At 43.5% G+C, this 23,742-nt stretch overlaps 1 protein-coding gene across 1 annotated transcript; it reads right to left on the bottom strand.

Annotated features, from left to right (window-relative positions):
* Nucleotides 1-1,538: 1,538 nt before the first annotated feature.
* Nucleotides 1,539-22,692, bottom strand: TMEM231 (transmembrane protein 231). Its single transcript, XM_066243394.1, has 7 exons — nucleotides 22,514-22,692; nucleotides 22,235-22,404; nucleotides 14,572-14,700; nucleotides 14,121-14,264; nucleotides 7,051-7,132; nucleotides 3,828-3,933; nucleotides 1,539-3,486 (listed from the first exon to the last, which is right to left on the bottom strand). The coding sequence occupies exons 1-7, from the start codon at nucleotides 22,650-22,652 to the stop codon at nucleotides 3,306-3,308; spliced, it is 951 nt and encodes a 316-aa protein (XP_066099491.1). The 5' UTR covers nucleotides 22,653-22,692; the 3' UTR covers nucleotides 1,539-3,305.
* Between the last annotated feature and the right edge of the window lie 1,050 nt (nucleotides 22,693-23,742).

Raw genomic sequence — 23,742 nt, forward strand, 5'->3', positions numbered from 1 at the left:
CTCTCTCTCTCTCTCTCATTCTTTCTCCTCTCTCTCTCTCTCTCATTCTTTCTCCTCTCTAAAAATTAATAAAAAAAATTTAAAAAAAAATAAAGAGGAGAGAGAGAGACAGAGAGAGAGAAAGGGGGAGGAGCAGGAAGCATCAATTCCCATATGTGCCTTGACCAGGCAAGCCCAGGGTTTCGAACCGGCGACCTCAGCATTTCCAGGTTGACGCTTTATCCACTGCGCCACCACAGGTCAGGCCAAAAAAGGAATCTTAAATTTTGTTCCTCCTCACCTTTGGTGGCATCTTTGCAGCAAAGTGACTTGGAATTCAAACCTGCTTCTCAAGTCCTCAACCTCAGCCCTAAGCCAAGTGCAAGGCACCTTGATGCCAAGCGGACCCACACAGTAGTCAAGCTGTGAGAGGCGGAGACACCAGGTGGCCCCCAGCAGCTAGGCCCACTGCTGGCTCTCTCCTCTCCTCCCCTCCCTGCTCTAGCCAAAAGAGCAGCAAGTCTGGATAACTACAGGACACGTTTCAATAAATAAAGCGGATTTGCATCTCTCCACCCCCCACAGATAACAGAGCTCATTTCAGGCATCTGAAAATAATAGACAATCCTGACTCTGGTAATCCGTGGTGGGTTCTAATTCTCTGCTGCTGGAGTACAGATTAGTGCATTCTTTCCAGGATGCGGCTTGGCAAGATGAGTTAAAATCTTTAAGAATGGTCATAAGCTTTTTGAATTAGTAACTCCTTTCTAGGATCTATTTTAAGGAAATAAACCAGCAATAAGGATTTATATACAGGGTTCACAGAAGTGTTGTTTATGACAGGAGAAAAGTTTAGAAACAATACGAAAGATTAGAAAAATGTGTACCAGAATGCCAACAGTGGTAACTTCTGGGTAGTGAAATTACAGACAACTTATTTTCTTTAGGTTTTTGTAATTATACATTTCCCCCAATTAGGCATTTAGAACTTCTCTGCTCAGAAAGAAACTTCTCTTTAAAAAAGAGAAAGAAAGAAAGGGGAAGATACAGAATTGCTTTATTAACCTTACATGATGGGACTTATGCAGGGTTTTAAGAGCCTTACCCGATTCAAACAGAAACTGGATAATCATTTGGCAAAATTAGGGGTCAACTCCAAATACTGAGTAATCATCTCAAACCCTGACTTAGCTATTGGTTACAGCTCAGTTGATAAAATCCTGTATATTTCTCACCCTTTCTACGCAACTACCCTGTGTGATTCAGGTTCAGAAACTACCAACATGTGATCTGTAAATAATATGATATTCACCAGACACAGTTGTAATTTTCCAGCCTGTGGTTTTCACATGCCATGTGGATTCCACCAAAAACTCACATTTACTTGGGGCTGGACCAGGGAACTTTTGCCAAAAGCTAACAAAAGCTCCAAGGTCTTTGGGCAGAGCCCTGGCAAAGCAAGGCTGCTGGTGAGTAACTAGACGTGTGTGTCGCCTCTGCCCTCCCCATTCTTCTCCTTTCCAAATCCTTTCCCCCTAAAAAGTCACATGCAGCCTCCATTTTGACATTTTAATTAGAGAGTTATAAAACATCATGGTTCTTTGTATAAATTTTGCATTAAAATAATTTAACAAAATGCAAAGCAATGTTTATACATCTTTAGCTGTCTCTCCATATTTCATTATCTTTTTGTAACTCAGAACATTCAGCAACCATTTTTCATTTAAATTTCAACAAAATTTTAGGCAATAAATAAGCAGCCCTAAATTTTCAAAGAAAAATGAGAGGGGCCAGTGTGTTTGAATACTTCAAAATAGGTTTGTTTCCAAAACACGTATTTTGGTCAGCCTGAAAGAAAAGAAAACATGGAAAAGGTGCTTTGGAAATAAGAACTGGGTCTCCGAGGTAGACTGAGGCACACACCCACAAGTGTGTTTGTGAATGGGCATGCAGCATGAGTAAGCATGGGCATGTCCTCCCAGTACCAATGACACCTCAGCATCATGAAGCAGATCCATCTGTCCTTTGAGGAAACTACATGTTTTCTCAGGATGAGAACAGAGAATCAGTCTTCTGAGTGTGACAGAGACCCGTTTCAGCACTCTTCTGCACTCACTTAACCATGAGGATAATCTGGCTGCACTGCTTTTTTGCTATTGGCCAGGCTGGATTGGGCTGCCCGTGCTAGCATCATTTTTCCCCCTCACTGCTCCTTGTGTGTCCTCCCCAAAGCCCTCTGCTCTGATGGGCACCCAGTCCCCCAGTCAAGGGAGATACAAGTAGCTGGGCTTCCCACCAGCCCTCCGAATAAACTCTCTGGTTGTCGGGCAGGGAGCCAATACCAACAATGGGTTCTCTGTCACCCATGTCCTTTTCAGGAAGGGGCAGGGGCTGTCGAGAAGGAGGAGTGGCAAGTGTCCAGGTTGTTGGGTGAGGGCCAGAGAGAAAAAAACCTGTTGCTACAATCCTTACTCCCCCCACTGTTGCTGAGAGGATTGTGAATGAAATAGCACCTCTGACTTCAGCCTGCTATTCTAGGGGCACAGACAGAGAGCAAAAGGCGGGGCAAAGAGCCAGCCACAGCAGGGCAGGATAAAGGGCTTTTCAGCTGAGCGGATGACAGACACTGTCTGTTAGACTGAGGGCAGGTGGGCAGTCCTAGTGTCCTCAAGTTGCCCACCCTCACGTGCGTGCACACATGTTCTTGAGCACTCACGTTCTCTCTCTCCCCTACTCTCTCCAGTGTTCTAGTTACAGGCCTCTCAGTTCTGGAAATCCAAGTTCTGAATGAGAAATTTAGAAGCTCGAGAGTGGAAAGTGCTAGTGATTTGCACATCCATCATGAGAGTCCTGAAAAGAATAAAAAGTGGTTCACAATAGAGGGAAGAAATGCATAGCATGTTTCTCGGTTCAAGAGAGGAAAAGTCTTTGCTTGACAAGAGATGGGACTTTTTCCAACATGTCTAAACTGACTGTGGTTTTCATCGCTTCTTGGTCGTTTGGATCGATAGTAAACTGACTGTAATTTTCTCCTAAAATTCAAGTTTAAGGTGCAAAAATGAAAAAAAAAAAGGCAGGGGGACTAATTATAGCCTTTCAGGAACCCTCAGACCTTTCCACAAACCCGTCTCTGATGGTTTTGGTAGGCACTTAGAAGACAGGGAACTGTGTAGACAAAAATTAGAACTCTTCTTTGTCTCTGGTAGGAAAAACACACATGCTGACACGTGTCCCTGGGCTCTTTTTCAGGAGCGTCCCAGGATGGCAGTTCCCAGAAGACAATATGAGGTAGGCAGGGTCCTGCTCACACTTCTGTAACGGTCTTCTTACGATAAGTGCTCCTTACACAGTCCTCCATGGGGCACTGCTGTTACAGGGACTGTGGTGACCACCTGATTTAGAAACACAAATCTTTTGATTCTTTCAAACAGCCAGAGGAAGATAAGCAGGATACTGACATACTGGATCCAGGCAAACTTTATAATTTCCCAGAATCCTGGTAGATAAGTATATACAGTTAAGGAGTCTCAGATGACATTTTCTAAATAAATGTTAAATTTTAGATAGGATATGACAAAAATATTTCAAATACCTTAAAGATGAAAGGGATAATAAAAAATTATTAGGACATAAATATGGATGATTCTGACCTAGAAATATTGCTTGTAAAGAAATAGGAACAGGAAATGAATTTTTCCCCCTGTATGAAAGCAGAGTTGTGTGGGACTACAATGCTGAAGCAATTTCCATCTAAGGCTGCCGACATCTGTTTCTTCTTGGGACAAGTGAAGAATCCTTTTTTCTTTTTCGAAACTGAGCTACTGTTAGTTTCTTAACAGAAAGGATATTAAATGACTTCCACAGGGTATCGGATGACAGCATTAATCACAAATGGAGCTTCAGCAGCCCTTCCCACCAGCCAGATGGGGTTGGGGTCAGTCAGGATGGTGGTTACTGCAATACAATCAGGAATTAATCCATAAATGTTCTCTTTGGCAATAATACATATACATATACATACATATATATGTATATTTTTAAGAGATAGAGAAATGAGAAGCATCAACTTGTAGTTACATCACTTTAGTTGTTCACTGACTGCTTCTCATATGTGCCTTGACCGAGGGGCTGAAGCAGAGCCAGTGACCCCTTGCTCAAGCTAGTGACCTTGGGCTTCAAGCCAGTGACCTTTGGGCTCACGCCAGTGACCTTGGAATCATGATGATGATCCTGCACTCAAGCTGGTGACCCCGCACTCAGATTGGCAACCTTGAGGTTTTGAACCTGGGAACTCAGTGTCCCAGCTCAATGCTCTATCCACTGCACCACCACTGGTCAGGCAAGACAATAAAATATTGAGGGCTATGAAATACTCTTTTGACCTCTCAGGCAAATTCTGGACTTCAGAACTCATCTCAAAGAAATGATTCAAAAGAAAAGTAAAATTTGAATGTGCAAAGTTGCTCACATATTATTTATTAAAATATTTGTCAAAACACAGGTTTTTTTTGGGGGGGTTGTATTTTTCTGAAGCTGGAAACGGGGAGAGACAGTCAGACAGACTCCCGCATGCGCCCAACCGGGATCCACCCGGCACGCCCACCAGGGGGCGAAGCTCTGCCCACCAGTGGGTGATGCTCTGCCCCTCCGGGGCATCACTCTGTTGCAACCAGAGCCACTCCAGCACCTGGGGCAGAGGCCAAGGAGCCATCCCCAGCGCCCGGGCCATCTTTGCTCCAATGGAGCCTCGCTGCGGGAGGGGAAGAGAGAGCCAAAGAGGAAGGAGAGGGGGAGGGGTGGAGAAGCAGATGGACGCTTCTCCTGTGTGCCCTGGCCGAGATTCGAACCTGGGACTTCTGCATGCCAGGCCGACGCTCTACCACTGAGCCAACCGGCCAGGGCCAAAACACAGTTTTTAAAATGTGGAAACAATCTATGTGTTCCCCTATAATTGTTGAGTGGCTAAGCAAAGGGATGAATACTATGCTACCACTAAAAATAATATCAATTAGAACTTTGTAGTGGCATGGGAAAATATTTATATTACTTTGTTTATTTAATAAAAATAAAATTAAATATTTATATTACTTTTAATAAATATTTATATTAAAAAGTAATATTTATATTACAAAGTAAATAAAATATTTATATTACAAAGTAAATAAAGCCTGAGTAGGTGGTGGTGCAGTGGATACAGTGTTGAGCTAGGACACTGAGGACCCAGGTTCGAAACCCCAAGGTCACCAGCTTGAGCACACGGTCATTGGCTTGAGTGTGGGGTTGCTGGCTTGAGCATGGGATCACACATGACCCCATGGTCGCTGGCTTGAGCCCAAAGTTGCTGGCTTGAGCAAGGGGTCACTGGCTTGCCTGGGGCCCCCCAGTCAAGGCACGTCTGAGAAACAATCAATGAACAACTAAAGTGCTACAACTACACTGCTCACAAAAATTAAGGGATATTTTATAGCTTCATATTAATTTTGAAATATCCTCTAGTTTTTATGAGCAGTACATAAGCTGATGCTTCTCATCTCTCTCCCTTCCTGTCTATCCCTCTCTCTCATTCGCTAAAAAACAAAACAAAGTAAATAAAAATAAACTGGATCTAAAAGTGTCTCTAAACTATGATAGCAGCTATACAAAAAACATGATTTGTAGTTTTTTAGTTTAGTTTCAATGTGCTTTAGTTTTCAAATTTCTTTTTTTTTTCCCCCGGAGACAGAGAGAGAGAGTCAGAGAGAGGGACAGACAGGGACAGACAGACAGGAACGGAGAGATGAGAAGTATCAATCTTCAGTTTTTTGTTGCGATACCTTAGTTGTTCATTGATTGCTTTCTCATATGTGCCCTAACTGTGGGCCTTCAGCAGACTGAGCAACCCCTTGCTCAAGCCAGTGACCCTGGGTCCAAGCTGGTGAGCGTTTTTTGTTTGTTTGTTTGTTTTTGCTCAAGCCAGTTGAGCCCGCGCTCAAGCTGGCGACCTTGGGGTCTCGAACCTAGGTTCTCCATATCCCAGTCCGACGCTTTATCCACTTCGTCACCGCCTGGTCAGGCTCAAATTTCTTTACTTTTAGAATAATGCTGTTAGTGTATTACATAAAATCAGGAAGAGCCTGACCAGGCAGTGGCGCAGTGGATAGAGCGTCGGACTGGGATGCGGAGGACCCAGGTTCGAGACCCCAAGGTCGCCAGCTTGAGTGCGGGCTCATCTGGTTTGAGCAAAGCTTGGGCCCAAGATCGCTGGCTTGAGCAAGGGGTTACTCAGTCTGCTGAAGTCCCACAGTCAAGGCACATATGAGAAGGCAATCAATGAACAACTAAGGTGTCACAACCAAAAACTGATGATTGATGCTTCTCATCTCTCTCCGTTCCTGTCTGGCTGTCCCTATCTATCCCTCTCTCTCTGTCCCTGTAAAAAAATAAAAAATAAAAAAATAAATAAATAAATATCAGGAAGAAATACTGGAATTGCAGTCTCCTCACTTGTTAAATTTCTGCATGTAGTATCCATGATGTCTGGTTGCCAAGCAATACTTTAGGTGCCTTTAGTGAAAAACTCATCCACCAGCCAGCTAAACTAGCCAAGTCAAGCACATGGGATGGCCTGCACCTCACCTCTGTAAGGGACAGACACACTCTGCCCTACAGACAGAACCCTGGGCGCACCCCATCTATTCTAATTCAGTTGCTGATATGGGGTGAGTCACTCGCATTCCCTATTTCCATCTGAAAACTACAGGCAGTAACTTGTCTTTGGCTTCTTCTATAAGTGTGCAGAGGAAGCACCTCTGTTAAGCTTACATTTAATAAAAGAAAACCCATCAAACCAGTGGTGGGATAAAGATGGTAATTAATCAGCACTAACCTACTAGATCATAGAAGTCAGGGGTAGATAGGGTGTGGGTCCTTAGATCAGGAGAAAAATGACAAATCCTGGGTAGCCTGTTTGCCTCCCATTACTGAGCATTCACTGGTTTTGACATTTTCATCATAAGCTCCCAATTCTCTCTCTCCAAAGCCCCCACTAACCTGGAAAGTCCTTAAGAGGCACCTCAATGAAAATTTACTCACCGTTCCTTTCTTGATAGGCAGCAACGATGTGAGTGAGATCATAGTCATGGGCAAAAGGGCTGGTCCCGTTGATGACAGACACCTGGGACACAACAGGAGGACCTGGTGTGAACACGCGAGTAGCTTCTCCTCCGGTCTTTCTATCCTCCTGCCCACCCAGGCTGATGGCAGAGACCACCCTCTTACTCCTGGTGGCCTATTCCAGTATCAATCTTTTCTTCAGGGATGAATAAACTCTCCTGTAGTAATTTATTTACTGCCAATCTTTCCCCTTGTGGGATGGAAACAAGGAGTCAATATACACCTTTTATAGGTTTTAGAGCTATTTATAAAATACTTCTCTCTATTCCAATGGGAGAAATGATTCCTTTAAATTAAAAAAAAAAAGCATATTTTCAATTCCTTTGTCTTTTCCTTGCTCTTCTCTGGATGATCTCTAATTTATCTCTTTTAATTGTAGATTTAGAAATAGAATAAAGTATAAAAATATAAGCACATAATCCTTTGAAGAAGAAAACAACTTCCTGCCCTCTAATATCATATCCCTATTGATATAAACCTTCAAATAAAAGGTACTATGGGTTTGTAGGTGAAGAAGGACTCAGAACTCTGAAGACCCAGAGGAAGCATTAAAAGAATGTTTAGCCTGGCCTGTGATGGCACAGTGAATAAAGCGTCGACCTGTAACGCTGAGGTCACTGGTTCGAAACCCTGGGCTTAGCTGGTCAAGGCACATACAGGAATTGATGCTTCCTGCTCCTCCCCATCTTCTCTATCCCTTCTCTCTCTCTCTCTCTTCTCTAAAATGAATAAATAAAATCTTAAAAAAATTTTTTTAATGTTTAAAAAAAAAAAAGGTCCTGGTCCAAGATGGCAACAAAGGAACTTCTTAAACTCACCTCCTCCCCCTGACACACTGACTGAATCTACAGCTACACATTGGAGCAACTCCCTCTGAAAGAAATCCAGAAACTAGTTAAGTGACTCTTACACAGTAAGCAAATGAGAAATTACCCTCATCACCCACACTGAAATGATCTTAGCACAGCCTCAACTTTTGGGAGCCACTAAGAACAAAGAATGAATCTTGGACAATGACAGAGGTTTGAGAGTAAAAAAGAGCTCTGGTAGGCTGATTGATAAGATTCATTTCCTATCTAAGATCATTCTGTCAAGATTGGGAGAGGGGGATGTTTTATCTAATGCACAGAAACCAACACAGAATCAAGAAAAATGAAGCCCTGGCTGTGTTGCTCAGTGCATAAAGCATCATCCTGGCACACCGAGGCCACGGGTTGGATCCCCAGTAAGAGCACGTATGAGAAGCAAGCAATGAGTACACAACTAAATGGAATAATTAAGTGGAATGAGTTGATGCCTCTCTCTTTCTTTCTTTCTAAAATCAATCAATGAAACCTGACCAGGTGGTGGGGCAATGGATACAGCGTCAGCCTGGGATGCTAAGAACCCAGGTTCAAAACCCTGAGGTCGCTGGCTTGAGTGTGGGCTCACCAGCTTGAGCGCACGGTTGCTGGCTTGAGCGCGGGATCATAGACATGACTCGATGGTCCCTGGCTTGAGCAAGTGGTCACTGGCTTGGCTGAAGCCTCCTAGTCAAGGCATGTCTGAGTAAGCAATCAATGAATAACTAAGGTGTCACAACTATGAGTTGATGTTTCTCATCTCTCTCCCTTCCTTTCTTTCTGTTCCTTTATTTCTCTCACTAAAACAAGCAAACAAACAAAAAATAATAGCAATACTTCCTCAGAAGTGTTCCTTTAAAAAAATAAAATAAAAGAGTAAATACAAACAATTTTTAAATATTTATATGTAAAGCCTAACCTGTGGTGGCGCAGGGGATAGAGCGTTGACCTGGGACGCTGAGATCACCAGTTGGAGGCCCTGGGCTTTCCCCATCAAGGCACATACGAGAAGCAATCAATGAATAACTAAATTGAAGCAACTATGATCTCATTCTCTCTCTCTCCTACCCTCTCTTTCTAAAATCAATCAATAAATTTTTTATATAAAAAAAGAAAAATGCAGAAATAAAAGATATGTTTCAAACAAAAGAACAAAATAAAACTCTAGAAATAGACCTTAATAAAATAGAGAGAAGGAATTTATCTGATACAGTCCAAAATATCAGTCACAAAGATGCTCACTGAAGGCAGGAGAACACTGTATGAACTAAGTTAAAAAGGACACTGTAAGAAAATCACAGGTAAATATTCCTGATGAACACAGATGCAAAAGTCCAGCCAACTGCCTGACCAGGCGGTGGCGCAATGGATAGAGCGACGGACTGGGATGCAGAAGGACCCAGGTTCGAGACGCTGAGGTCACCAGCTTGAGCACAGGCTCATCTGGTTTAAGCAGAGGCTCACCAGCTTGGACCCAAGGTCGCTGGCTCGAGCAAGGGGTTACTCGGTCTGCTGAAGGCCCACGGTTAAGGCACATATGAGAAAGCAATCAATGAACAACTAAGGTGTCACCATGAAAAACTGATGATTGATGCTTCTCATTTCTCTCTGTTCCTGTCTGTCTGTCCCTGTATCCCTCTCTCTGAATCTCTATCTCTATTTAAAAAAAAAAAAAAAAATCCAGCCGACTAAGGCTATGGTGCAATGAAAATAGACGAACCGGCCCTGGCCGGTTGGCTCAGCGGTAGAGCGTCGGCCTGGCGCGCGGGGGACCCGGGTTCGATTCCCGGCCAGGGCACATAGGAGAAGCGCCCATTTGCTTCTCCACCCCCCCCCCTTCCTCTCTGTCTCTCTCTTCCCCTCCCGCAGCCAAGGCTCCATTGGAGCAAAGATGGCCGGGGCGCTGGGGATGGCTCCTTGGCCTTTGCCCCAGGCGCTAGAGTGGCTCGCAGCAGAGCGATGCCCCGGAGGGGCAGAGCATCGCCCCCCGGTGGGCAGAGCGTCACCCCTGGTGAGCGTGCCGGGTGGATCCCGGTCGGGCACATGCGGGAGTCTGTCTGTCTCTCCCCGTTTCCAGCTTCAGAAAAATACACACACACACACAAAACAAAACAAAACAAAACAAAAAACATGAAAATAGACGAACCGAGCATATACCATACTATGGTAGGTGAAGATGCATTGAGAGATTCCGAAACCACCAAAGCCCTGACCCCAGATATCTTAGCTGAGCAATAAGCTGCTGTTGAAGGCTCAGAGCCAAAGATTCTGAAACCACTGAAGCCCTGACCCCTGATATCTTAGCTGAGCAATAAGCTGCTGTTGAAGGCTCAGAGCCAAAGTATTGGGTCAAGAACAAGAAAGCAGTGGAACTTGAAACCATGTCAACATAATAAATTAAAAATAAAGAAAAGAATAGGGGGAAAAGCCTTTACTGCTGTTTACTCTTTTTCAAATGTTCTGTAGGATATGCTTCAGGAAACTTCCAGACCAGCTGGAGAAAAAAAGTGACAAAGCCTTGACCAGGTAGCTCAGTTGGTTAGAGCATCATCCCGATATGCCAAGGTTGTGGGTTCAATTCCCGGTCAGGCAACATGCAAGAATCAACCAATGAATGCATAAATAAGTGGAAAACAAATTGATGTTTCTCTGTCTTTCTCCCCCATCCCCTCTCTCTCTAAAACAATTTAAAAAAAAAACATTCAAAGCAACAGTTTGAAATGAAAATAAAGCTTCACTACAATGAAGGACTGAATGTTAAATTAGCTAGACAATTAATTTCTAAAGACCAACATGATAGTGAGTAAGATGAAGAAATGTCAGACACTGCAACTCCAGGAAGTATGAATAGAGAAGAATCAAATCAAGGATCTACAACAGGTGACTAACTACAAAACAAATCACAGAGTTCACAGAGGGAATCTGTCCAACACTGTAACTGATACGAACCCTGTTACTATATTATATAGTTGTCTACAGTTCATGAATTAAGTACTGAAATGTATCCCAGTTATTATGTTGCCAAGAATTCAATAACTTTAGAGACAAGTATTTTTGTGCCTAGTACTTCACCACAATACAGCATGATATCATCAGTCCAAAACTGCATTAAACGGACACATATCAGTGGAACAGAATACAAAATCTAGAAATAAAGCCACCAGTATACAGTCAGTTCATTTATGACAAAGAATCCAAGAATACAATAGGGAAAGGACAGTCTCTTCAATAAATGGTGTTATGAAAACTGGACAGTCACATGGAAAAGAATGAAACTGGATCCCTATCTTACACCATACACACAAATCAATTCAAAATACAGTGTGTCCGTAAAGTCATGGTGCACTTTTGACCAGTCACAGGAAAGCAACAAAAGACAATAGAAATGTGAAATCTGCACCAAATAAAAGGAAAACCCTCCCAGTTTCTGTAGGATGATGTGGCAGCATGTGCGCATGCGCAGATGATGATGTAACACCGTGTATACAGCGGAACAGCCCACGGCCATGCCAGTCGAAATGTGGACGGTACAGAGGAAAGGTCAGTGTGTTCTGTGGCTCGCTAAATTCAAATCCATGACCAAAGTGCAACGTGAATATCGGTGCATTTATAACGAAGCGCCACCACATAGGAATAGCATTACTCAGTGGGATAAGCAGTTGAAGGAAACAGGCAGTTTGGTGGAGAAACCCCATTCTGGTAGGCCATCAGTCAGTGACGAGTCTGTAGAGCAGGGGTCCCCAAACTACGGCCCGCGGGCCACATGTGGCCCCCTGAGACCATTTATCCGGCCCGCCACACTTCCAGAAGGGGCACCTCTTTCATTGGTGGTCAGTGAGAGGAGTAAAGTACGGTGTCGCTCACGTACAGTACTACTTCCGGTGACGTGGGACGTATGCGTCACGGCTCCGGAAGCGCGTCCTATCACTTGTTAGGGCTAGCAGTGACAAATATGGATCTGGACATTGACCATCTCATTAGCCAAAAGCAGGACCATAGTTCCCATTGAAATACTGGTCAGTTTGTTGATTTAAATTTACTTGTTATTTACTTTAAATATTGTATTTGTTCCCGTTTTGTTTTTTTACTTTAAATTAAGATATGTGCAGTGTGCATGGGGATTTGTTCATAGTTGTTTTTTTTTTTATAGTCCGGCCCTCCAACGGTCTGAGGGACAGTAAACTGGCCCCCTGTGTAAAAAGTTTGGGGACCCCTGCTGTAGAGGCTATACGGGATAGCTACCTAAGGAGCCCTAAAAAATCTGTGCGTGAGCCCACATCGAACTGCACTGAATAGGTATGAAACTGGGAGAGTTTTCCTTTTATTTGGTGATTTCACATATCTATCGTCTTTTGTTGCTTTCCTGTGACCGGTCAAAAGTGCACCATGACTTTACGGACACACTGTAGATTAAATTTAATTTAGGACCTGAAACTGTAAAACTCCTAGAAGAAAACATAGAGGGTATGCTCCTTGACATCAGTCTTGGCAATAATTTTTTGGAATTGACACCGAAAGTACAAGCAACAAAAGCAAAAACAGTAAGTGGGACTATGCCAAACTAAAAAGCTTCTTCACAGCAAAGGAAACCACCAACAAACTGAAGAAGCAACTTGCAGAATGGGAGAAAATATTAGCAAATAATGTATCTGATAAGGGGTTAATATCCAAAATAAATGAGAAAAAAAAAACACCCTTACACACTCAACAGCAAAACAAACAAACAAACAAAACAACAACAAAAACCCTGATTTAAAAAATGGGCAGAGGATCCGAATAGTATTTTTCCAAAGAAGACATACAGATAGTCACAGATGCATGAAAAGGTGCTCAACATCACTAATTATCAGGGAGATGCAAATCAAAGCCATGATGAGGTATCACCTAAGAGCTGCTACCGAGCAGATAAGTGCTGGCAAGGATATGAGGAAACGGGAATGCTTGTTCACTGTTGGTGAGAATGTAAACTGGTGAAGCCACTATAGAAGAAGTATGGAGGTTCCTCAAAAAATTAAAACTAGAACTACTATATGATCCTGAAATTCCACTTCTGGGGGTATACCCAAAGGGAATGAAAACAGGATATTAAAAAGGTATCTGCACCCCCATGTTCACTGCAGCATCACTTACAATAGCCAAGATGGAAAAAAACCTAAGTGTCTGTCAATGGATGAATGATAAAGAAGACGCGATATAGCATACACACACACACACACACACACACACACACGTATGTATACACAGATACACATACATACTATACATACCATGTCATCTCTCTCAATATATATACTCATATATGAAAAGAGAAGGAAATCCTACCATTTGCAACAACATGGATGAACCCTGAAGGCATTGTGCTAACTGAAAAACGAGATAAAAGTATAGATGTCAGTGCTTTTACTGCTGGGGAAGACAGCAAATAAACTGAAAACATATCTTTAGTATTTCAGGCGGAAGTAACAAAGAAAATCTAGATGAGGGATGATGAGAGAGGGGAATGTTATTTTAGAAAGAAGTGTCAGCAAAGGACTGTGTTCAGGGACATTTGAACAGGGAACTGAATGAAGTGGCAGAATAAGCTATGTGGCTACTCGGCCAAAGGGAAAAGCAAGTGCAAAAGCCCTGAGGCAGGAGCCACTGTGTGGGTTTGAAGAACTGCATCAAGACCTGTATGACTAGAAAGGAACAAGGGGGACAATGACAGGACAAGCAGCTGTAGTGCCGAGAAATGGCAGGGTAGGCATCTCCTGAGGTTGCCATGCTGATTAAATGAGATGATATAGTCAAACCTCTTAACTCAGGACTGACATATAGTATGAGCTCAATAATTAGTCGTATTATTTTTGAAATGTTTTACATGAAGTGAAAAAGATCACTTGGAATATGGTGTGTTATGTATCCAAAAGCAATAAACAATTTGGTTCTTAGATAAGAACAAAGATTTTTTTTCTTTCTTTCCAGATGTAAATATAGGCACATTTGTCTCCATCTTTTGAAAGAATTCATGACAGGAATTCCTCAGAAACCCTCTTCTGTGACCCTACAGAGAAATGCTATTTCCAACTCCCATTTCTCCGTCTTCAAAGAACTGGTAAACACTAACATATAGAAACAAAAGAGATGGACAAGAAGTAGCATCCTTACATTGTATCGCACATCTAGGCCACTGCAGCGTAGGGGCTGCTTCTGCTGCAGCCTCAGGTCTCCATTCACGTATAACTGGGACCCTGGAACCGTGAAGGAGGACTGGAGAAATGCCATGCTCTGCATCACGAATGTTGACATCCTCTGAAATCATTAGAGGGAGAGACAACACCAATTTCAGTCGGATCTTAAGGGCTCTGGGTTCTAAGTGTCACCCATCTGTGCGTGAAGCCTAACGGTCCCTCACATACTTGGCTTAGCCATGCGGGAAGCGCTCTACCCAGAACTCTCTGAGCTGTTAATAGCTTCTATAAGTTAATATGGCCCTCTTGAAAAACATTTGATCCAGGTTAAACCCCAAACTACACCTCAGAAAAGAAATCAGAAAGAGGACTCTGTTCTATGAAAAGACAAGAGGGAGAGGACAGGCTTCCCTCGGGAATGGACTCACATGCAGTTGGTAGGAGAAAGTCAAGATGAGCTGCACAGCGAGAACATGCTCCGTGGACTGCAGGGGAAGCTCCAGTCTAAAATGCAACACGTCCATTTTCCCATCCTGGTTCCTGTCTTCTTCTCTAGTCTAGAAAACCCAAAGAGGGCAGTGACCCTGGTCCTTACTAGGTCAGGAAGAATCCATATCACTGTGGTATATACACAATGACCCACTGTTCCGCTACACACAGGGATTATCTCCCTCATCCAAAAAAAAAAAAAAAAAAAAGAGAAAAATAAATACATATAAGAGGATAAATATCGAATATCACCTTTGTGATTCTCAAATATCCAAGGGTCAAATCGAACTGAGAACTTAAAGTGGAAATAACAATAAACATCCGGATGGCATTTTTCTTTTTCAGTTGTCTCATTTTATTCTTTTTTTTGTTTGTTTTGTTCCTGCCACCTTCTGAGTTTGTATAGAAAATTTAAATAGCACAGCAGAATTGTCTTCTACTTGTGTAGAAAAGAAACTAATACTAATTATTATCCATTCCCCAGAGTCAGCAGAAAAAAAACAAACAAGCTCTATTTATAAAGCCTTTAACCACAAATGTCTTTGCTTCAGATTCTCGATGTTAGACCTCATCTCATTATTGTCAGGACTTTAAAGGCTAGTGCATCTTTTAGTACCAATCAATACAATGAAAATGGAAGCTCTGGAAAATCAGTAAAGCAACTGAAACCATACAGGTACTTTATAAATTATGGACGTGAAAGGAGGGGAAATAGACATTAAGAGGGAAAAAGACAAATTACAGCTCATAAGAAACACCAGTATCCAGCCTTGTCATCCGTGGTCTTGCCTCAGAGTGATCCTAAAACGGCCCGCAGGAAAGGACGGTTATTGCAATGTTGCTGACATGACTCCTCACACAATGCTGGGCCTTATTCCTACAGCCTATCCTTTCCCAGCCTAGGTTCCCAGGATTTTACTACAGTGTATCAACATTCCCATCTGAATTCTCCTGATTCAGCTACTGATTCATCTTTCTTTCTACCAACACCATTAGGCATTTGTTTTTTCAGGCTAATAAGGTCATTTAAAATGGAGATATCTGTTTTCAGAAACTTTCAATGGTTTCTTTCCTTCTAAACAATAATGTCCTTTTCCTAGTCCTTGTTATAGAGAAACCCCTCTCTTCTGTTGGATACTATTGTCTCTGTGTTGTTCCATCAGCTTTACAGGTACAGGGGAGGGATATCTGTTACCAGAGCCAAGGATCAAATTACTGAGGCAATTATGTATTAGTAATTATGATTAGGATAGAAAAGAGACTCCTTCTCTTTCTGTGAATCTTCTCCAGTTGGTATCTAGGAAGACTTGGAAAACAGTCAGGTTAACTCTGTGGAGTGGATATATGCCTTCTGGATCCTTAGGGTTAAACAGGAAGAACACGATCAAATGTCTCAACTTGCAAGATAGGATCACTGCCAGAGGGAATTGCCAGGATAATACAGACTCCAAAAAAGTGTGGGAGGGAAGAAAAGCAATTCACTTTATCTTTAAAATAAGTCTAGCTTGACCTGTGGTGGCACAGTGAGTAGAGCACTGACCTAGAACACTGAGGTCACTAGTTTGAACCCCTGGGGCTCACTGGTCAAAGCACTTATGACAAGCAACCAATGAATAGCTAGAGTGAAGCAACTACTTCTTGTCCTCCCATCCTCCTCGCTCTGTAAAATCAATAATTTTTTTTAAGTGAGAGGAGGGGAGATAGACAGACTTCCACGTGTGCCCCGACCAGGATTCACCCAGCAACCCCCATCTGGGGCCAGTGCTTGAATCAAATGAGCTATCCTCAGTACCCGGGCCCATGCTTGAACTAACTGAGCCACTGGCTGAAAAAAAAAAAAGAGAGAGAGAGAGAAGGGGAGAGGGAGGGAAATAAATGGAGATAATTGTTTCTCATGTGTGTCCTGACAAGGGAAGAACCTGGGACATCTGCACATCAGGCAAATGTTCTATCCACTGAGAAAACAGGCCAGGGCCTAATAAAATCTTTAAAAAATAATAAGTGTAAGGTAAGCAGAGCAAGCATTATCCCCAATGTATAGATGAGAAAATCAAGGCTCAGGGAGGTGAATGGATTTATTGGTACTAATGGTAAAGACGGGATCTGAAACCACACTTTGACTTCAGACGAGATCGGGCGCGTTCAGGGTGGTATGGCCGTAGACGCTTCACACTTTGACTTCAAATAATGGTTTTTTCCAGGGCTAAAATGTCCAAAGTAAAACAAAAACCCAAAACAATTCAAGAATATGCTGAATAAGACAACAATTTTGCAAGAGCCAGTGTGAAAAGTATGCGTGGAAGTCTGTATACTTGTTTGTGCACTCACCTTTACTCCAAGCTCAGAGAGGACAGATCTGGCCTGGCATAGCACCACAATTCATGACTCCTCGTTAAAGTCATTCATTAATCTGTCAAGCATATTTTAAGGGCCTACTATGTGCCAGACACTATTTCAGGTGGTAGGAATATAATGGCAAACAAAATAGACCAAGTCCTCCCTCCCCCCAATGCAGCTTACATCACCAGCCAGGGAGGCAGACAATAAATTGATAAAGAAGGAAATACATACCAATATTAGGCAATGATAATGCCTCTTGAATCTTCCCTTACCCACTCTGCATTTGGCTCTTAGGAGTTAAAATAATATTTTACTATCTTATTATTTTGTCAATTATACCTCAGTAAAGCTGAAAACAACAACAGTGTCTTACTACTGTCCCTGGGTTTTCTTTCAAGTTGCTGATGTCTAGTGCTGGCACTTTTGATGTTTGCTCATGTGTAGGCAATGACCGATGCCAAGCCTGTCTCCTGGTCAACAGCTATCATAAGATACCATAGATAGGAAGGCACATTCTGATTTTGGAGATGTAAAAAAATAAGGTGTCTCAGCCACATGGACTCTCCACTCACCTTCCTGCATCCTCCTAGAGTCCTCAGCACCCATATTCTCTGGCTCCACAGATGCCTTAAAAAACCAAGTCACTCACTGAGGGAAAAGGCCTATTTATGCTTTTTTTCTTCTCTAATTGAAACAAAAAACTCGACTATTAAGGCATTAAAAGCATAGGGATTTTAGAGACGCTGTCTAGAGTGAGCTGACCAAAGCAGAAACAAGGTCATTTTGTATTTCTGAGGCGTTTTCCCAAATTAGCCACAGAAAAGCCACCATCCAGTGTTTGAGCAAAACTTCATCTAGGCCCTGGCCGGTTGGCTCAGTGGTAGAGCGTCGGCCTGGTGTGTGGGGGACCCGGGTTCGATTCCCGGCCAGGGCACATAGGAGAAGCGCCCATTTGCTTCTCCACCCCCCCCCTTCCTCTCTGTCTCTCTCTTCCCCTCCCGCAGCCAAGGCTCCATTGGAGCAAAGATGGCCCGGGTGCTGGGGATGGCTCCTTGGCCTCTGCCCCAGGTGCTAGAGTGGCTCTGGTCGCGGCAGAGCGATGCCCCGGAGGGGCAGAGCATCGCCCCCTGGTGGGAAGAGCATCGCCCCTGGTGGGCGTGCCAGGTGGATCCTGGTCAGGTGCATGCGGGAGTCTGACTGTCTCTCCCCGTTTCCAGCTTCAGAAAAATACAAAAAACAAAAACTTCATCTAAAACCACTAGTTCCTTGGCTTCTTGGGCAATTTCTCAGATGGGCTGTGGTCAGTCGAGGTTTATGTTCAGAGTTAGAAAAGTAAAGTATAAATAATTTGCTGCAATAAGGGTTAAGAGTATAATATATGGAATAAGAAATCCTTGAAGCCCTGGCCGGCTGGCTCAGTGGTAGAGCATCAGCCCGGCATATGGAAGTCCCGGGTTTGATTCCCAGTCAGGGTACACAGGAGAAGCACCCATCTGCTTCTCCATCCTTCCCCTTTTCCTTCCTCTCTGTCTCTCTTCCCCTCCCGCAGCCAAGGCTCCTTTGGAGCAAAGTTGGCCCGGGCATTGAGGAGGGGTCCATAGCCTCTGCTTCAGGCGCTAGAATGGCTTCGGCAGCAAAGGAGCAGCGCCTCAGATGGGCAGAGCCTCGCCCCCTGGTGGACATGCTGGGTGGATCCCAGTCCGGCACATGCGGGAGTCTGATTGCCTATCCGCTTCTAACTTTGGAAAAATACCAAAAAAAAAAAAAAAATCCTTGAGCTCAGCCAGGGAGAAGCAAATTGGTCAGTGAGAAAGATTGCAGATGACAAGGACATAAATTATGTATAGACACCAACCTAGAATGGAGGGGGAAAAAAAAACAACAGAAAAATGAGCTTTGGTTTTGTGTATAAAATCATCCAGTATTAAAGAGTATCAATAGTTCTGGGCACCATAAAATAAGAGGTGGTTTTGCAGATTTAAAATTGGAACACTGCCTGGCTTGTGGTGGTGCAGTGGTTGAAGCAACAACCTGGAATGCTGAGGTCGTGGGTTCGAAACCCTGGGCTTGCTGTGTCAAAGGCACACAAGACAAGCAATCAACAAGCAACTAATTATAAGTTGATACTTCTCACTCCCCCTTGCTCCCTCTCTCTGTAACATCAATAAATATAACATTTAAAAAAATAAAAATGAGCCTGACCAGGCAGTGGCGCAGTGGATAGTGTGTCAGACTGGGATGCGGAGAACCCAGGTTTGAGACCCCGAGGTTGCCAGCTTGAGTGTGGGCTCATCTGGTTTGAGCAAAAAGCTCACCAGCTTAGACCCAAGGTCGCTGGCTCAAGCAAGGGGTCACTCGGTCTGCTGAAGGTCCGCGGTCAAGGCACATAATAGAAAGCAATCAATCGAGAAACTGATAATTGATGCTTCTCATCTCTCTCCGTTCCTGTCTGTTCCTATCTATCCCTCTTTCTGACTCTCTCTCTGTCCCTGTAAAAATAAATAAGTAAATAAATAAATAAATAAATAAAAATGAAAAATAAATTTGTAAAATAAAATTGGAACACACACACAACCGGAAGCAGGGGGAACACAGGCAATGCTTTCACAGTAGTTTCTGGTTACAGAGATAAGAGAGAGGCTAAGTAGCAGACCAATGGGGAGTCAATCATCTGTGGTAGATGAACAAGTAAAAAGAACAAAATAAATAAAACAATGTTATTAGGATTATTTTAAGTTTTCATGATTATTTCTTAAACTCAGGTAACCAGATATGATGATTGCAAATAATATACAAATGTATACAACACCCAAAAACAACAACAACAAAAACCAACTGCTATTCAACATTTAAAAGTCAGAGATGCTAAACTCAAGTACAAATACCAAGTTAAATGTTGGTTTCTTTGTTTGGAATATAAAACCTTTTGTTTCCATTTTCAGAAAGGAAAGATATGTACATGGAAGGTAAGAATACCTACATACTGGCCTCTCATTCACAGTCATCCTTCCTCAGAAGTATTATAATTTCAAGTAAGAATATAAATGGGCAACATAGTCCTGGCGGTGGCTCAGTGGATAGAGCATCTACCCAGTGTATGGACGTCCTGGGTTCCATTCCAGTCAGGACACACAGGATAAGTGACATCTGCTTATTCTCCTCTTTTTGTCTGCTTCCCCTCCCTCAGCCAGTGGCTTGATTGGTTCCAGCATGCCCCCCCTCAGAGGGGGGTAAGGATATAGCTCTGTCCAGCAACAACTTCAGGTGCTAAAAATAGCTTGGGACTCCATCATCAGCTCCAGATGGGGTTGCCAGGTGGATCCCCATTGAGGGCCATGCAGGAGTCTGCCTATCTCTCCTCTCACCAAAAAAAAAAAAGGGGGGGCAACATATCATGATTAATGAGATCCTATTGAAAGAAATTTGTCACCGGATCAGGTGGTGGCACAGTGGATAGAGCATCGAACTGGGATGCAGAGGACCCAGGTTCGAGACCCTGAAGTTGCCAGCTTGAGTGCGGGCTCATCTGGTTTGAGCAAAGCTCACCAGCTTGGACCCAAGGTCGCTAGCTCAAGCAAGGGGTTACTCAGTCTGCTGAAGGCCCATGGTCAAGGCACATATGAGAAAGCAATCAATGAACAACTAAGGTTTCGCAACAAAAAACTGATGATTGATGCTTCTCATCTCTCTCCATTCCTGTCTGTCTGTCCCTATCTATCCCTCTCTCTGATTCTCTCTCTGTCTCTGTAAAAAATAAAAAAAATAAGAAAGAAAAGAAATTTGTCTTCTACTTCAGTTCAATTTTTAAAACCAATTTAAACATCGTGATCACTTAAAGACTGAGAGAGTTCAACAATGTTTGTTATGAAACCCAGCAGACTTCCACCCCCATAGCAAATGATTTCATCTCATTTCAGGCATTCTTTATTGACTTCCCACAAATGGAGATAAAATATTTAGTTTTCTTCTTCCTCCCTACCATCCTCCAACACACATACTTCCAATCCCACCAATAGAGTTACACTCTCATTTGACTATGTAAATCCTATTCACAACGGATTACTTTTCCCACTTTTTCTTTCTTTTTTATTTCACTGGAGTTATTTTATATACTTGGTTAGTTTTCTATATACTTATGCAATTTCAACAGCTTCTATTGAAATTCTTCACAATGTAATGTTTATTCAAAATCTGTTCACTGTAATATTCTAATAGTGAAAACAAATCAAATATCTACCAACAGGGAACTGATTAAATCCACTACAGTTATTCATATCATGGAATATCTTGTAGATCTTAAAGAGCAGAAGGCTGGTTAACAAGTATTGATACATGTACCAAACTGAGTCTTTAATTTTATCTCATTATATACACTGGTAACTGTAATATTTGACAATAAGCATGCACTTTAATAAATCATAAGTATATAAGAATATTTAACCTTTAAAAAGTATTCTGAATCACATTTTGTTTGTAGTTATTCATATAACTAATCAGATTTATTTTTTGTTTTCTTTTTATTTAGTAGCTGAAAAAAAGTCTTGATTTTTTTTTTTCCAGCTACACAAATTTGGCTTGCAGGCCAATCAACTCAGAGATGTTTACAGAGATTCAACTTCAGAAGGAAGACCAGAATTTTCATACTTCTAAAGGAAAATGTTTTCAAAAAATGAGCGGGAAGGGGGTGCCTGTAAAGGAAGCACTCACTTCTCTGAACCAAATATTAATACTAAACTACTGACAGTAAAATGCTTCACTTTCCATCCTGGACAGCTGCAGGATAGAACAACATCTAACGGGACAGCCCAGAGAGGAGGAAGGGCCACTCGGGACAGGTCGCTTAAACAATCGGGGTGTCAAGTCTGCATAAAAATGCCTGCTCTTTCCGTTCCTAGTGTCTGGATGCACAATTGCAGCGACACTATGGGGCTGTAACAAGGACACCGCTCGTCCTTCACGACTCTAAGGGAACTTTCGCGACCACAGTCCGCCGTGGGCTCCGGGGCTCTGGGTCTGGAAGCACACGCGACAGCAGTGGCTAACTTTCTCGGCGCTGTGGACAGCTTGGGGAAGTCGAATGAAACAAGAGCTTTTCTCCCCAGGAAGTTAAACATACGTTCCGGCGCCTGAGCCTGTGAACACAACTTACCGTGGGTTCGCAAACCCTTAAGACCTAAGCTGGCTCCCCGGGGCCGGGCGGCTCGCCCTTCCCTCCCCCTGCCCAGTTGAGTGGGCAGCTAGGCCCCGGCAGGAACCACGCACCGAAACGAGCGGGACGCGCAGGTGATCCCCCTGCAACCGGTTGAAGGCAGGAAACGTGCTCCAGGCGAGGAACCCGCCGGGCTCGGGTCCCAGCAGGGCCAGGAGCAGCACCTGGTGCTGGAAGCGCACGGTGGGCTGCTCCTCGTAGCTGCTCCGCTTCAGCCAAAACCCTGAGGTACAGAAAAGAGGGCGGGAAGCGGTGGGGAGAACGTCAGGAGAACGGCGCGCAAGCAGCGGGCCCGGGGGGCTGTGGCGCGCACCGACCGGGGGCAGGCTCACCGTGGCTCCGGAAAGCCACCAGCAGCGGCGGGATGTACGTGAGCGCGGTGGCCAGCAGCAGGAACAGCGCGGCCTTGGAGCAGAGGCCCGCGCGGTAGCCGCGCTCGACTGGGTGGGAGAAGAGCTCGTAGAGCGCCATGAACGTAGCGGACGCATCCCAGACCCGTTCGCGATTGGGGAGGGACGAGCAAGTTTGGCTTGTCCTGGTTGCCATAGCCTTGGTCTCCACGGCAACCGACGACGCAAGGATGGGAACCAATAGCAGGGCCTTGGTAGGGGTGGAGCTAATGAGGGGTGGTGCCCATTGGGACCAGCATCCTCGCTTTACAGGTTACGTGCGTTTCTTCAGAGGCTGAGAGGAAAGACGGTATTTCTGTGCACCAAAATCGTAGCTATCGTGTTAATATTTGTGTAAAATAAGATTTTCATAAACTTACCTATTCATAAATACCTATTCTTGTGTCTTTCATTAAGTATGAATCAATGGTTCTTAAGTTCAACCAGTCTCGGCACACCCTACATTGGACACAACATAAATAAATATGTGCATGGCCTTGGACCTGGTCCTGGAATAAGACCAAACTCAGATCTCTTTGTTTTCAGATTTTCTATTTCTTTCACTATACTCCATAGCAGCACAGACACAAATCTCCCGGTTCTTCATGGGATAAAGAATAGTTACTTAGTTCTTTCTGTTATATTTTGTTACCCTGTATTGGGTACAAGCTTGGCTACGAGTTTTAGGGGCAGCTTTGGTCCTCCCCAAAGATAACACTGGCTTATCACTGAATTGAATGGTCCTGCCCCAAACCAATATGTCAAACATAGCAGAAGGATTTTCTTTTCTTCTTCCCTTCTTCCCTCCCTTCTTCCCTCCCTCCCTTCCTCTCTTCCTTTCATTTAAACCATGGTTCACCTCCAAGTGCATCAAAACGCCCTGAAGGGACACATTACAGTGCCAAGACAGAGTGTGAGGTTTGTGCTCATAGTAGAGCCCAGTAGTTGATATCTTATTATTTTTTAATTGATTATAGAGAGACAGAGAAAGGAAGGGAGAAAGAGAGAGAGACTCACTTGTTCCACCCAGCTGTGTGTGCATTCACTGGTTGCCTCATATATGTGACTGGAAATCGAACCTGCAACCTTGGTGTTTCTGGATGATGCTCTAATTGACTGAGCTAACTGGCTAGGGCTTGATACACTTATTTTGAAGGCAACCTATAAGTGGC

The sequence above is a fragment of the Saccopteryx bilineata genome, chromosome 9 (genome assembly GCF_036850765.1).
Source record: "Saccopteryx bilineata isolate mSacBil1 chromosome 9, mSacBil1_pri_phased_curated, whole genome shotgun sequence".
NCBI classification, from domain to species: Eukaryota; Metazoa; Chordata; class Mammalia; order Chiroptera; family Emballonuridae; genus Saccopteryx; species Saccopteryx bilineata.